The sequence below is a fragment of the Rhipicephalus microplus genome, chromosome X (genome assembly GCF_043290135.1).
Source record: "Rhipicephalus microplus isolate Deutch F79 chromosome X, USDA_Rmic, whole genome shotgun sequence".
NCBI lineage: Eukaryota > Metazoa > Arthropoda > Arachnida > Ixodida > Ixodidae > Rhipicephalus > Rhipicephalus microplus.
In genome coordinates this window covers 241,247,340-241,261,370 of record NC_134710.1, presented here as the reverse complement: position 1 = coordinate 241,261,370, position 14,031 = coordinate 241,247,340, and the positions used below count along the sequence as shown (strand labels likewise).

Here is a 14,031-nt window from a genome sequence, read left to right as displayed (position 1 = left end):
AATAAATGGCAACCCAACCAAATAAGTTTTTTGATTAACACATCATAAACATGGCAAGTCTTAAAAGAGCTCAATGGTCAAACCATTTGATGACATAATAATGTTTACACCTGGCAGTGCGAAGCTTCACGCCAGGGATGCACAACACATACACCAATGTTAAGCTACTCAGTTTGTCCACAAGATGTGTACCAAGCGTATACAAACATTTTACCCACCACCCTTATGATATCACTTGGCTGTTGTCATCCATGTGATAAGTTAGGCCACTGAGTACTCCTGTTTTAAAGGCCAGAATAAAAAAAAACTCCAATTTCCGCACCTGTATGACGTAAATCTTAAGCTCAGTGATGTACAAATTGGAGAGAAACATATTGAATATAAGCAAACAGCTGGGACGACTGTCAGTTTGGAGTTTTTCATCAGCGCTGTGATAATGACCTACCAAATTCAGCCGGTAAGCTTGCGCTTGAGCACGTCATGCAAAAGATGCCAGTTTCAAGACAGTTTGTTTCATTCTGAAAGCACATAGCGTTATTTACATCTTCTGTATTTAGGGGGGAACTCATCTCAGTCTAACGTTGTCCTGCGTCAGGCGTAACCGGAAGAAACGAGAAAAAAAAAAGAAAAGGCGGTAGCCTGCGAACAGTGTAATAGGCAGCGATGTCTCATAGACGTACATAGAGTTACTCTATATGCTACCTTTAGGTAGCAGAGTTACACCACTGATAGAACTCGCCGCTCGCGCCCTCATTCGCCAAGCGCGCATACGTGCGCAAAAAACATTGCAAAAACGTGCGCAAAACATTGCAAAAAACGTGCGCAAAAAAGCCAACTTTACGGCCACGCGAGTGCTTGCGACCACCACACCACTGGCGCCACCACCATCGCCGCCCAAGCAGTCCGACGAGGTGATCTTGCTGAGTGCAGAAGTACTTTTTCGTTGGTGTCATGATTGTGTCCTTTGTTCGTTTTTAGGGAACGTGAGTGTTAATGGTGTCTGTGCGGGGCAACGCCATGACTCAGTGCTGCGTAGTTGCCACGATGACCGGCTCCCACAGCTACATATAGATATACCGAAAATTCTCGATTGCTTGCGTTATTTGTAAAACATGGAGGGATAGGTCTGGACATTGTTTATCGAGCTACCTGCTTAATTGTGTAAAGCAGCGAAAAACTACGAGGAATGAGCGATTTGCGGAACTTAAGTTGTCGCGAATCATGTACACGATCCTCGACAAATTAAGTCAAGGTTTTCTTCTTTGCTATTCAAAACAAAAATGTCGTCCTATGGTGACCATTATTTATTCGAGTTTTCCTTTTTTCCTTCGAAGCGAAAGTAATTGTGCCAACGACGTCATGAGCAAGCAAGAAAACGCACGGAGTGGCTGGACTGTAGCTGGACTGCGTCGGCTCCTACATTCGGAAGGGGTGGCTTTCTGGCATGACTTGAACGTCTCAGCGAGCAAGATAACAGGCATGCGCAACTCTGCTACCTAAAGAAGGTAGCATACACAGTCACTTTAGAAGCACACACAAACTGCAGTTGAGTGAGGATATTCTAGATGGCACTGTAACGCTACTCTCCGATTGGCTGCTGCGCGAGAAAGGAGCACCTCTCTCAGCCTCCTGGATCGTCGCTGTACGTGGTGGATTGTTGGTGGGGCATGGACGAAGCAGAGCGGCGCGTGGAGTGCGCGGCTGCTCGTGCTCATCATTTCGCTGGCGGGGCATAGACGAAGCAGAGTGAAGGGCCTTGGTGGCTCATGCTCGCCGCCAGACATGAAAAAAGGACAGGCAGCCAAACGGACAGATTCATGGACGCATGCACGTATGGATGGACATATGGACGGGTGGACGCACACACGGACGGACGGACAGATAAACGGACGAATGCACGGACGAACGCACGGACACACAGACGGACTGACAGGCAGACGGACGGACAGGCACACAGGCAGACATACAGAGAGACGTACACAAAGACAGATGGCCAGCCGGACAGACAGACACATGGATATACATATATACATACATACAGACGGACAGACGGATGCATGGATAGATGGATGGACGGACGCAAGGACACACAGACAGACAGAGAGACAGACGGACAGACAGACAGACGGACAGATGGACACACACACAAAGGGACAGACAGACAGACAAACGGACAGACAGACAGACAGACAAACGGACAGACAGACAGACAAACTGACAGACAGACAGACAGACAGACAGACAGACAGACAGACAGACAGACAGACAGACAGACAGACAAACGGACGGACGGATGGACGGATGGATGGATGGACGCTTCGCCCACTCTCATCATTCACTCTGTAGATATGCTGTGATTTTTCGTTACAGTATACTGTAACGAAAATGCCAATTTACCTACGCCTTCAAATTAGTGGGCATAATATTTCAATCATCTATCCCCATAAAGACGTGCTATGGTAGGAAAGAAAAGCATTGGAAGTATAGTCATCCCTAACTGTTTGGTGTCGCAATAGCTCAGGCAAACGGTAGCTCCACGGCTATATGACGTTGCTCTGCTGTGAACGAGATCGCAGGTTTGATTGCAGCCGCCTTCTAATAAAGCAGAATACAAAAACACTCATGTACTAGGCATAGGGTGCTCACGGAGAAAATCCTCATCGAGGCGTTCAACAATAGACTGCAATAGCGTCTCTGAAAAACGCGATCGTGATTGTGACACCTGAGGTCATTAATTTAAGGCGTGTATAAATAAATTCTTTACGATCTACAGAGAAGAAATAAACGTATTACAAATTTGCAATTTTTTTGAAGATAAACCTTCCTAGAACATGAAAAAATAGTAAAAAAATGATCTAATTCAAAAGAAGAAAGTACTGTAAGTGCGATCGGCAAACTAATGCACCCAGTGAAATCGTGTTAACAGTTGTGAAATGACTTCTCGAACTTGTTGCTGATCAAAAGCTCCCTTTTCTCAGCATAAAGAAACAAAAAAAAGAAAGGAAGGAAGGAAGGAAGAAAGAAATAAAAAGAAAGAAATAACACTTCACTCCTATGGTTAAGGTGGCATCTCATACCGCAGGGTATCACTATAGCGTGAAGTGTGGCTTCTATGGTGCAGTTTCTGTGTATAGACCTTTGATTCAGTTTGTTGACGCACTTACAGTCCCCAGCTAAATAAAGCTAACGAAGTCTGAGGCCCGAGCTCTCTCTTGGCTGGTCGAGGCTTGGGAGCAAGTTGGAACACTCAAGGGGGCAGGAATGTAGGGGAAGAAAGAGCGAACGGGAGGAACGGGCAACTGTCGCGCGTTCAGCCGATCGGTGCCTCGAGGCATCGTCACCGTCCTTTTTCCTTCGCGAATGGCGCTTCGGCGTTCAATGCTCTGTCGCGTACTGTTGCTCATTAAGAAGGCTGCTCCGCCGGCTTGGGAGAGCAGTGTCTAACTTGACATGTGATACGCGTCTAACAAGAGCGTGCCGTGAGGTGAGGCAAGGAAAGAATATATACTCGTGATGGAAGGGTTGTACCCAACAGGTGTGGAAAACCCGGGTAAGTTGCGCCAACCCCAACAAGGCCTGCACCACGCAAACCACCAAAACGCACCGCTGCCACCACGAAATATTTCCCCGACGTGAAATTCCTGGTTCCGACCGTACACCGCGGTATAGCGGGGATGTATACATGCCACGAGCGGAGCGAACTGCCAAAAAGGAAGTGCGGGCGTGCAGGTGTAGCATGCATAGAAGCACGTGCAGAGAGTTCGGATTGCGCTACTGGTGTGACATGACATGCAAACAGTTCATAGTGAAGAACCTCCTGTCATGGTAAACTATATATATATATATATATATATATATATGTGTGTGTGTGTGTGTGTGTGTGTGTGTGTGTGTGTGTGTGTGTGTGTGTGTGTGTGTGTGTGTGTGTGTGTGTGTGTGTGTGTGTGTGTGTGTGTGTGTGTGTGTGAGGGAATATAGCCTCGAGCACGTGCCCTAAGATGAGTGTAAAAAGGACGTGAATTGCGACGAGGCTGGTCTGGATGCACACAAAAGAGCCGCCGGCAGTATGCCCCCCCCCCCCCTACCTGTGACATCACGTCTGCACTGAATCAAATACCTGTTTTGTCGTGGTAAAACACTGCGCCTGCACAGAAACTAACAGACTCGCTTTCAGGTCAATTTTGGAAAATCTATTTTGCATAATGCCGCCAATCGAACCGCCTTTAATGTGCTTTCAGCCAGATACCCTATTGAAGGAAAAAGGAACAGGAGGGAAATGAAATGCAGGGATGTTAACCAGTATAGAGCAACATGGTATGCTACCCTAGACAGGGGACTAGGTTGAGGGTGTTTGAAAGATGGAGGGACAGAGAGGAGAGCACGCGCACGCAAGGTCGCGAGGTTGGAACTGATACGAGGTGGTTATGATAAGATGGCCATGAATAGACCCTTCATGCACATACGCATCCCAACAACCAAGTTTTATGATGTAACTCCTTCAACGTCTTCCTTCATAACCCTGTATATTATTCAGTTCTCGTTTCTTAGTTTCTTCCGCGCATTCACACCAACCCACCGAGTTTTATAAAATACATTTTCTCCATTTCTCTCCAGACGTGCGCTCAATCTACCCATGCCAAAATTTTCTTGACAATTGGGTCCCCTTGAAAGAGCAAGAGGGGTAAGATAATAATCAACTGAATTTATACACTACATTTACCTTTCTCGTGAGCTCCTACTGTGAGCGTCAGTCACAGAAAAGAGTGCTTTCGCGCCATGTAAAAGCCTGATGAACGAAGGGTGTGTTTATTTGGGCTTTGCTTGACTAGCTGACGTTTCTTCGAGCAATGTGTGAGTAAACACTTTCTCTCCGGTGTAACGAGTCTCTAGAATAGCGTAGTCAGGGTGGTTCATCTGCTTGTTCGTTCAGAGTGTTAAAACGCCGTCCATGACTAGCTTTTGCACTCTGCACATGCCCACGTTAAGCATTAGACGATCATTTTACGCGTGTGAAGCGCAGACACCACTATGTCAGTATAGTACGCCACTGGACTCAGTCGAAGATTTCTTGACAAGTTAAACGCACATGCTTTGTCAATGAAAGATGCTTAACGAAATAATGACGGCTGACCTAATGATGCATATACCAACAGAACGAGTGCAATACTCTTACGTACACTCGGAGAAACGAAAGTTGCAAACACTATACAAGCAGGTTATGGTGAGCCAAGAAAATGGGTGCTGTAAAGATAGCGGCGTCGACTCCATGAAAGAAGACGCCCCTGTAACGTACTAGGAAAAAAAAACGAGTAGCGACGAGTGAATGGCACCCATGTGAGTTGTATGGAAATGTTTACGTTACCCAACTTGTCGCCAGAAAGCTTCTGGAGCAATACTTGTTTTTCTGTCGCATGATGCAGCGAAAGGTCACGTATTCCCTTTTAAGCTTTCAGCTTGATTACTAAACTATAAAGCCCATAACATGCACGACAAAGTCACATAAATAGGGTATAGCGTGGTCACAGACAATGTCTAATTTGAAGCCGGCAAATATAACGCATTTCTACAGCTATAACTAAGGTATGGAAGTCACAAAGAATAAGGAAACTAAGAGCGGTTGTGCGGAGCAATTACTGCCATTTTCGCACCTCTACACAGCCTCTCCGTGTGGTCATGCGCACCCTGTGGCTCGAAATGAAACGCTTGGCTGGCGACAAACTGGGATTGCGAGCCCAGATTCGAACTGCCAGAACTGAAAGAAACAAACGAACTGAAGAGAGAGATATAAAAGAAAGAATTGAAAGTACGAGGTGGGAAGAGAGGAGAGTGCAATTCGAACTGAGGGTCTTATGCGCCACCCGCTCTAATTCTCGCGCCGCTAGTTCGATTAAGGGTTTCGCGGGTCCAGTTGTCTGAACGCGTACCTGCTGACTCGGGCACGCACCTTTTCTCGAAGTTCTTCCTGCTGTGAAGCTCTCGCGTATGCGGCAGCGCTTACCTTGGCACCTCGCGTCACCGCTCTTTTTAAGCCCCCCTCCGCGAATGCCTACGGCTTCGATTTTCCCCGAAGAGCTGGTATTTCTCTTTATTCGAACTTGCATCGCTAACTTGGCATTCCCATTGTTCGTCAAAGTCGTCGTCTCGAGCACTTTTTCTTTAAGCATGCTGACGAGCCTGCTGTATACTGAGTATGGCTTACTAACCACTCTCATTCCCCTGCCGCCGAGCACGCTGATAAGTTTTCTGGTGTAACAAAAGCGAAGTAGAAGCGCTTTCAAGATACCTCATCTCCAGTGAACGTCATAAAATGTCTCCTAATTACGCTTGTTTCTAATACTGTGTTTTTCTTGATAGTCGAAAGCGCGTCAGCACGAATTCTATAGCAACGCACTGTAGAAAAATCACGAATCGAGCTAACAGTAGCATTGACTTAAAAATAATTAAGAAAAGCGAACCAAAGCAGGTTTTCGTATATGGTGTTACGTCATAAATGCGTGTAAGAGTAAATGAAAAGGTGACGGGTTTTCTTCTGCGTTGCAGGGATCAGGTCTAAGCATCTCATTAACGTCATGCGAAGAGCGTTGTAACAATAGCTTCCTAATATGAGGATCCGTGTATAAGACTACACAGAGGTCGAATAATATAAGTTACAGTTGGCAAAAATAGCTATAAAACAGTTATAAATAAAATAGAATGCGGAAACGAAATCTTGTGTGCTCTTAACAGTTAAACGCAGATTCGAAGGGTCTCCGATGTGTCCTAAATTACTGTAAACGAGGGATCTTCTACCAAAGCGATTGCCCTGAACGCCTGCTGCCTCACAGTGCATCGGTATTGAAAACCAGATGAGCAGCTCTTCACCAAACTTCAGTGCCTTGCAGTAAGTCCTGGTTCTCTCTGTCTTTCACTCTTTTTCTCCTCTCTGCATTTATGGTAACGAACCCGGAACGAAGTATAAAGGTATACTTTCACTGTCGTTTCCATACCTACTATTTCAATCTTCGCGCTGGGTACGGAAAAATTTCGGTGTATAGCATGGCTCTTTTCAAAGCTGCATGACTCGCACATCAGGCAAGTCTGAGTAGGTCCATTCACCCACAGTAGAGTCGTACTTTTAGAGCAATCAGAAATAGGTTGCCACAGAAGCTGTTAGCTAAATGAGGTTTCTAAAGTTCGCAAAAATACGGCGTCATACACGTAACATAGTAGCTCTGTCTCAACGGCTCCGAGCTCATGAAAGAGAGAGGGGAATGCACTTTATCGTAAAGATATGCAGCTGTGTTGGAACGAACTGCAGGATTGCAGCAACTATCAACGTATGATCGGAACTACCTTAAAGGCAAAATGAAATCTCCGAGAGTGTAGGCGTGAATATTTCCAGCAGAGACGGCTAGATGGCTCTAAGAGCTCCGTCCAAAAGAAAAGATGTTTGCCTGTCCACGCAGTTATTAGGCCGCCCTGAAGGTTACTCTTAATAATTAGGAGTAAAATAGGCGCGGCCTTCTGCACGCCCTTTGCTTAGGAAACTACGCAAGGGGAATTGGTATCTAGTTAGAGTATTTCTTGAAGCCAGGCACGTGTCGTGAGATCACGATTCTACGACGCACATCTTTTGCTAGTTACCTCGGATACGGCTCATGTGTGCTTCCAGTAGACGACTAACAATATATGCCCTCTTGCTAAAAGCTGCTGGGACACAAATGTAACTTTTATCTCACGCCAGTACGTAAACTATATTGTTTGGAAACGGGGGGAGATCGGCGAAGAGAATGTAGTAGAAATAATTTTCAGGTCGCTATACTGAAAGCAGAGACCGCAGCTGAACATATTGAGAAACTCACGCTACTTTGCACAAGAGTGCGATCCACCACAGAGCACTCGACTTATTACTTTCAAGAGTCCCAAGTTTTTCGCGAACAGACAGAGGCAGCTGCAGAACCTCCCGTTACCGTTTCTTAAAAATGGTTTCAAGTGAAACCGAGTACTTTAGCATAGCTTCTATGCAGCGCTGAAAACTTCTTTCTTTGCCCGCAACCGGAAACGTCGTGAAAGTATCGGAGGATGCATCAGCGTTCCTGCTAGTAACACCCTTGTCTTTTTTTCTCTAAAGAAGTTCAGATGAAGTGAGATATATGATAAAAAGGAACTCCCTCTCGTTCTCACACTTTTAAACTATGCGCAAAAGAGTCTTCAATATGGAGCTTTCTCGTGAAGCACCTTTAAAGTACAAGCGCCGAAATCTTCCGTTAGAAATAAGACGTATTAGAACGTAGGCCGACACGTGCGCCACTTGAAAATACAGAGGCCTTCTTTAGATATAGTGTAAAGCTTTTGCCAAAGGCAGTCCTTCGAGGAAGCTTGCACATGTGTCATACTTGTGATCGTGTGCATCCCAGATTAGTTTTTTGCCCTAAAGAGCAATTGAAATATGCGCCTCATTGAGTTCCGTGAGCAGTGCACTACGTGAAATAAAAAAAAAAGATGCTGACGTGATGGTCGCTTGCATATGAGTAAGCTCTCTGCTTTTAAATAAGCAACTGCGTAAACATTGGCTCGCATACTGTATATGAATGAAATATAAGTTTGTATAAGATACATCTTGAGTGCACTTTCATAGAAGTGGACAAGGAAACGTAAATCTCAGGACAACAGAAGCACCGAAGCATTGATGATTTACTATACTACTGGCAAGTGGCAGCGTGGGCCACTTACGCCTTTTGCTTGTCAGACACTCGATAATGAAACTGTTGAACAGTCGGTGTGTGAGATTTACGCATGGCTGCGCCACGCCCTGGAAATAATATATTATGAGTATTTTCCTACTCTCCTCTAGAGACTGCTGCGTGCGTGCCTAAGCACTCTGGGAGCGTTTTAGAACGGCGCGTTTACACATCGCATATTGCTGCACTTTTCATTGGAGCAGATTCAAATATGCTCATATGCCACTGATGTCGCGCGCCCGCAACCACTCTCGCGAACGACGATCTCGAAGCTCGAGCGCGGTGTTCGCTTGTAATGGTTGCTCTCAGGAGACCCCCACCGCTAGATTTGTCTCTTCGGAGCGCTGTGTAAACACATCGATGAGTACGAAGCGAGTCTCAAGTGCCTGTCAGTTGGGAACATCTGAGCAGGTACTCCTGGGCCGCTTTTCAAAAGACGTTGGATGTGGCGCCTGCATCAAGTGAGCTCCTCTGACAGCGTTCCGTTTAGAACTAGCAACACTTTAATGGAGCTATAGTGCCATAGTGAAGAGACAGGCAAAGCCACGGGCTGTGCTTCTTTCCCCATAAGTGCCCTCGGTAACGTTAGTTCTTACTGAGAGAGTGGCAGACGCAAGAGATGTAAACCGAACGGTCCTTTTGAAGGAAAGATGCACAGCAGTCAGAGCTCCTGCAACTACAGCGAAGAGACATGCTGAAGTAAAAAAAAACTAATAGAGTAACTTATGAGGGTAACCCAATATATATACTTGGCTCACATATAAAAATAAGCCACCAATTTGTAAGAATAGATGTGAGGTTGTGCTGTTTATTCGCACTGACGCGGCCACCACGCCAAGCTCTCAGGATACCAACATTTCACCGAGTAACGAGGAATTTTTAGGTTTGTGGTACTGATGCCATAAATTTGGAACACACGCACCAGAAAATCATAAACATGATCGCACCTTGCTTATCTTCAGAAGATCTAAATTGATTTTTTTTATTGCACTATGAAAAACCAATAGAACATCAAAGCGAAAACGCCAGGGTCGATCGGGAAGGTCACGAGCTGCATTTGAAAAACCAAATGCCAAAGAGATTCACGTCAACATGCCAGAAGTCTATGCCGACATTAATGTTATTGCTTAAGAGACTCTTTTTAAACGGTGCATGGGATTTCAGTGTGATCGAAGAAACAAAGAACTTAGTGACTGACTGTCGTTAGATTGTGAACCACAAATTGACGAAAATTGATGAGCATGTGAGCGGTGGATAAATGTTTCAAAAGTTGTCACAGCGCTAACCGAAATGCATAAATGGAATGTTTCTTGTCACAAGCCACACTACAAGTACACGGCAAAAAGCTTAATCACCACACATGAAAACCTGCCGTGACTGGTTAGGTAAAATTATTCGCATGTGGACAGTGGAGCCAAAAGGCAGCTGACATAGCTATCTCTGACACTTGCCGCCTTCGACAATCTCTCGCGTATTTTTATATGCACTTATATGTACACAACAGTGCACTCTTTCAAGAAACTTTCGCATGAATTCAGCCTTCTAAAGACGCGACAGGTTTTCATTAGATGTAATTGGGAAATTTTCAGTGCACGGATCTTCTTGTAGTGTTGATTTTGACAAAAAACTCAGTTGAAAGTTAGCACCAGTCCTGTTGATTCTTCCTCGTCCGTGTATAGCAGCGCTATTACATCTTTTGGTGCAATAAGAGACTAGCACAAAAAGCCACGCGAATATATGTTGATAGCATAGTGTAGTAAATAAACGTGTGGGTAGGCTTAGATTAAAGACTTAGCAATCGGATTATTATTTACTACTTATTTCGTAGTTTTTCGCAAAATGGCCACCACTTCAGTGTCAGCAAGACAGTATGAATCAACTAGCAATAACAACAAGTGTTCCTGCGTGGATACGACCACTTGATCTCTGATTCATCAAATAACACCAACTTTGTACCAACAACCCTCAAAGAGTGCGTACTTCCCGTTTGCCCAGTGAGGTTGCCCTCACTAATTTTGATGTGTTTGTAGCTGGAGCAAAACAACACTTTTCATGAGCTTCTGTTTCATACGTAATAGTTGACCATGATACAACTGCATGGTGAACAACTTCTGATCAGACAGGCCGCGAGTTCCCGTCTGACCAGAAGAGCTGCAGAGTGCGCGTGATCGTCAGCCAATAAAGAAACAATTCTCATTAGCGGAAATATTAGTAAGATTGGCATGCAGCCCGACGTTTTTTTTCCCTTTCAGACAACGGGTACACGCTGTGCTTTAACAGCTAGTGATCTTTCGACCACAGGTACATCGACTTGTTGTCGGAGAGGTGACTGCTGCAAACCTTTCTTTTTTTCCTCAATTTGGGATAAAATAAAAGAGATGAATAGAAAGCGTGGGCACCACGGCTTACTAAAAGTGCCATCACTAGTTCGTTGTCGTGTTACTCACTCTCTCGGCACAAGGGCACAGCCTCGTGCGTCCAATTTCCAAACTGGCAAACGGTGACGTTGGGCCCCACCAGTTGGTATCCGTCGGTGCAGCGGAACAGTGCCCGCATGCCATGGTCCGTCTTGGGTGCGATCACGAATCCATGCGCAGGCCGCTCCGGAAGGCTCTTGCATCGAGCTGTTCGCATGTTAACAGCCGCCAAGAGTAGGGGAAAAAAACGCCACACAAACATGGTCAGACCCGTTTCAGCATAAATTGGTTCCGTCACATTACGCCGAGAAGTTTGAATTGAGACACGAACGCTATAGCACGAGCGAATTGTATTTTGCCTGCAATTTTTCACTTTTTTTTTCGTCCACTCGCTTGCTATTTTGTCGTTTGCGAAGAGAATCTGTCTTGCTGGAGTCTCGCGTATTCACACTGTTGTCGGTGGTTAATATGCAGTGAAGGAATGGGGAGAGGGGAATGTAAAATAAGGATTGAGATTAAGCTCACGTGAGGAAATTGAAAAAAAATAAAAATGTGCATGACGTATAACCCTGGCAGATCTTACAGCTATGCTTGGCTGGTGGCGGAAATAACGCATCCCACTGTGAATGCTGCGTAAGGTGTAGCTATTATACGATAGACGACAAATGCACAGCTATACGATAGACAACAAATGAGAGATGGACGTTTGCGGGCAGTCAATAACGAGCACAACAGCGCCTGCTGCGCCGGAATGTGAAGTGCAGCCATGCAACAGCCGTACAAAATGAGAACGCTCCAACTAGACGATTATAACTACAGCATGACACGAAACAGTACAAATTTTGCTTATTTTGACAATATTGGGAGAAGATTGGCCGAGAGATATTAACTTTATTGCCCAAAAGCCTTTGATGTCACGAGTGTATTGTATCAATGGTCATTTCATGTGTGCCGATTGATGATGGAAGGCCCTGGAGTGGTCAAACAGTATCAAGAGGTAATCATGTGTTTTCCAAGCAACAATGCAATTCTAAGGACGTACACTTGTAATATGGCTTTATAGTGGCCTAAAACATTTGTTGCAGAACGTGTAAGACTTATACACTATAAAAAAAGATATGATGACAAAAAATGCATAGACCTAAACAATTTGAGATGATATGATGCTCCTAATATAATGTTAGCTCAACTTAACTACATCGCAAAAAGCACACTTTAAATGCATAAACTAATCAGCGATCTTTCAATATAACTAAAATGTTTTATTTCTGATACTATTTCAAACTTTAAATTCGTTAATAAAGACGTACCTGAAAGAAGAATATTTCATTTTCCGTTATTCATAAATGTTGAGGGCCTTTTTTTCTCGACATTTAACAAAACTTTCGCACGACACTTTAAGCATATAGCCCAATTCTGTTAACTGAACTAGATTACCTGAAGAGATGAAAATTACGCACTGGAAATCAAAACACATAATTGGCTCACTAATAATTTTGTATAATAAACTTATCAACTAATAATATACAGCACACCTTGTAATATACAAACTTAAACCCAAATATTTTGAGGCACATCCACCTTGAATGTTTACCTTTCGAAGTCAGTACAACTTTTTCTGCAAGCTCTGTCAAACTGCGAAAACTAGCCACAACATGAAAAGGAAGCCACATTTTTACGCATTCGGCATACCGTTATTGAACCTACAGAAAACGTGGATGTTGACAATGACATATATAGTGCTGGTAACGAGATTAAAAATTTCAGTGTTACTTTTACAGAAACGCTGTCATGGAATAAGCACGTAGTACAACACGTGTGTAACAAGTTAAATTCCATCACTGCAGTAATTAACAAAAACCATCAAATATTATTACAAAATGCTAAACGTTTGATATACAATAGCTCATTTTTGTCAACATTAAATTATTGTTACTTTGTATGGGGTAATACATCCTCTGACAAATTGAAAAAAAAAAGAAAACAGTATATGCCAAAAGCGACTGCTTCGAGTAATGGCCAACGTTTTCAGTGTTTTTTATGCTACTCATACTGCATCTTATTTTAAAACATTTAATATGCTTAATGTTGAATTCATCAACACCTTTCGTCTTTCCCATACATGTCATCTCGCCAGACTAACAACATAGACTTCATCAGTTCATTTCGCCTAGCAAGACGTCTTGGTTCCAGCCATTATGCCAAACAATGGAAACCACTCGGTATCATTCCAACTAGCCGCACTTATAGATAAGTACGCTAAATATGGCATAGCCGTTTAGACGGCTTCAACACGTGCTTATTGCTCATTCTTCTCGGAGCAAAATGGGACTTCGTTTCACAGTAACATCTAATAGTGATCATCAGTTGCAGTATGCTTTATACGCTTAATATGTTCCCACATGGCGTTTTTTTCTTTTCATTTTAAAGGTCTCCAGTTAACTTGCTCATATGCATTGAAAATATTTTTCTCACCTATAGTAGTTACCATTTCGGTTCGCATAATCCGAGGCTTCTATATTTCATGTGCTAAGGAAACTGCTCACTGCTTAGATAACTCATCTAAGCTTACTCGTAGATTTCATTCGAAGGAATTTCACCTTAATGTCGTTTACCTATGATCGTAGTGCGTTTTTGTTCTCTTGTTGTACTTTCTTTGCCTTTGCAATTTTTGTTGGCTTATTTATCAGCTTGTCTCGTATAGGTTACATTACGTCTAATTGCGAGGCGTTTTTCTTTCCTCCCCCGCCCCTTTTTTCTTCTTAGTCGAATCAATGTGTTACTACGTATACTAATTCATAAAAAGGCTGACTGATGTTTTTCTAGTTCCGGCCATATTTTGCGTCTTCATAAAATAGTGCATTCAATTCAAATGTGTTCTATTTCTAGCACAA

At 43.8% G+C, this 14,031-nt stretch overlaps 1 protein-coding gene across 2 annotated transcripts in view; it reads right to left on the bottom strand.

Moving 5' to 3' along the window:
• Positions 1-14,031, bottom strand: part of LOC119187743 (Hig-anchoring scaffold protein) — a 632,807-nt gene that overhangs the window by 160,588 nt on the left and 458,188 nt on the right. For both annotated transcript variants that reach the window (XM_075878863.1, XM_075878864.1), the window contains exon 11: positions 11,168-11,344. In XM_075878863.1, the coding sequence (XP_075734978.1) occupies positions 11,168-11,344 (177 nt within the window). The remainder of the gene's footprint in view (positions 1-11,167; positions 11,345-14,031) is intronic.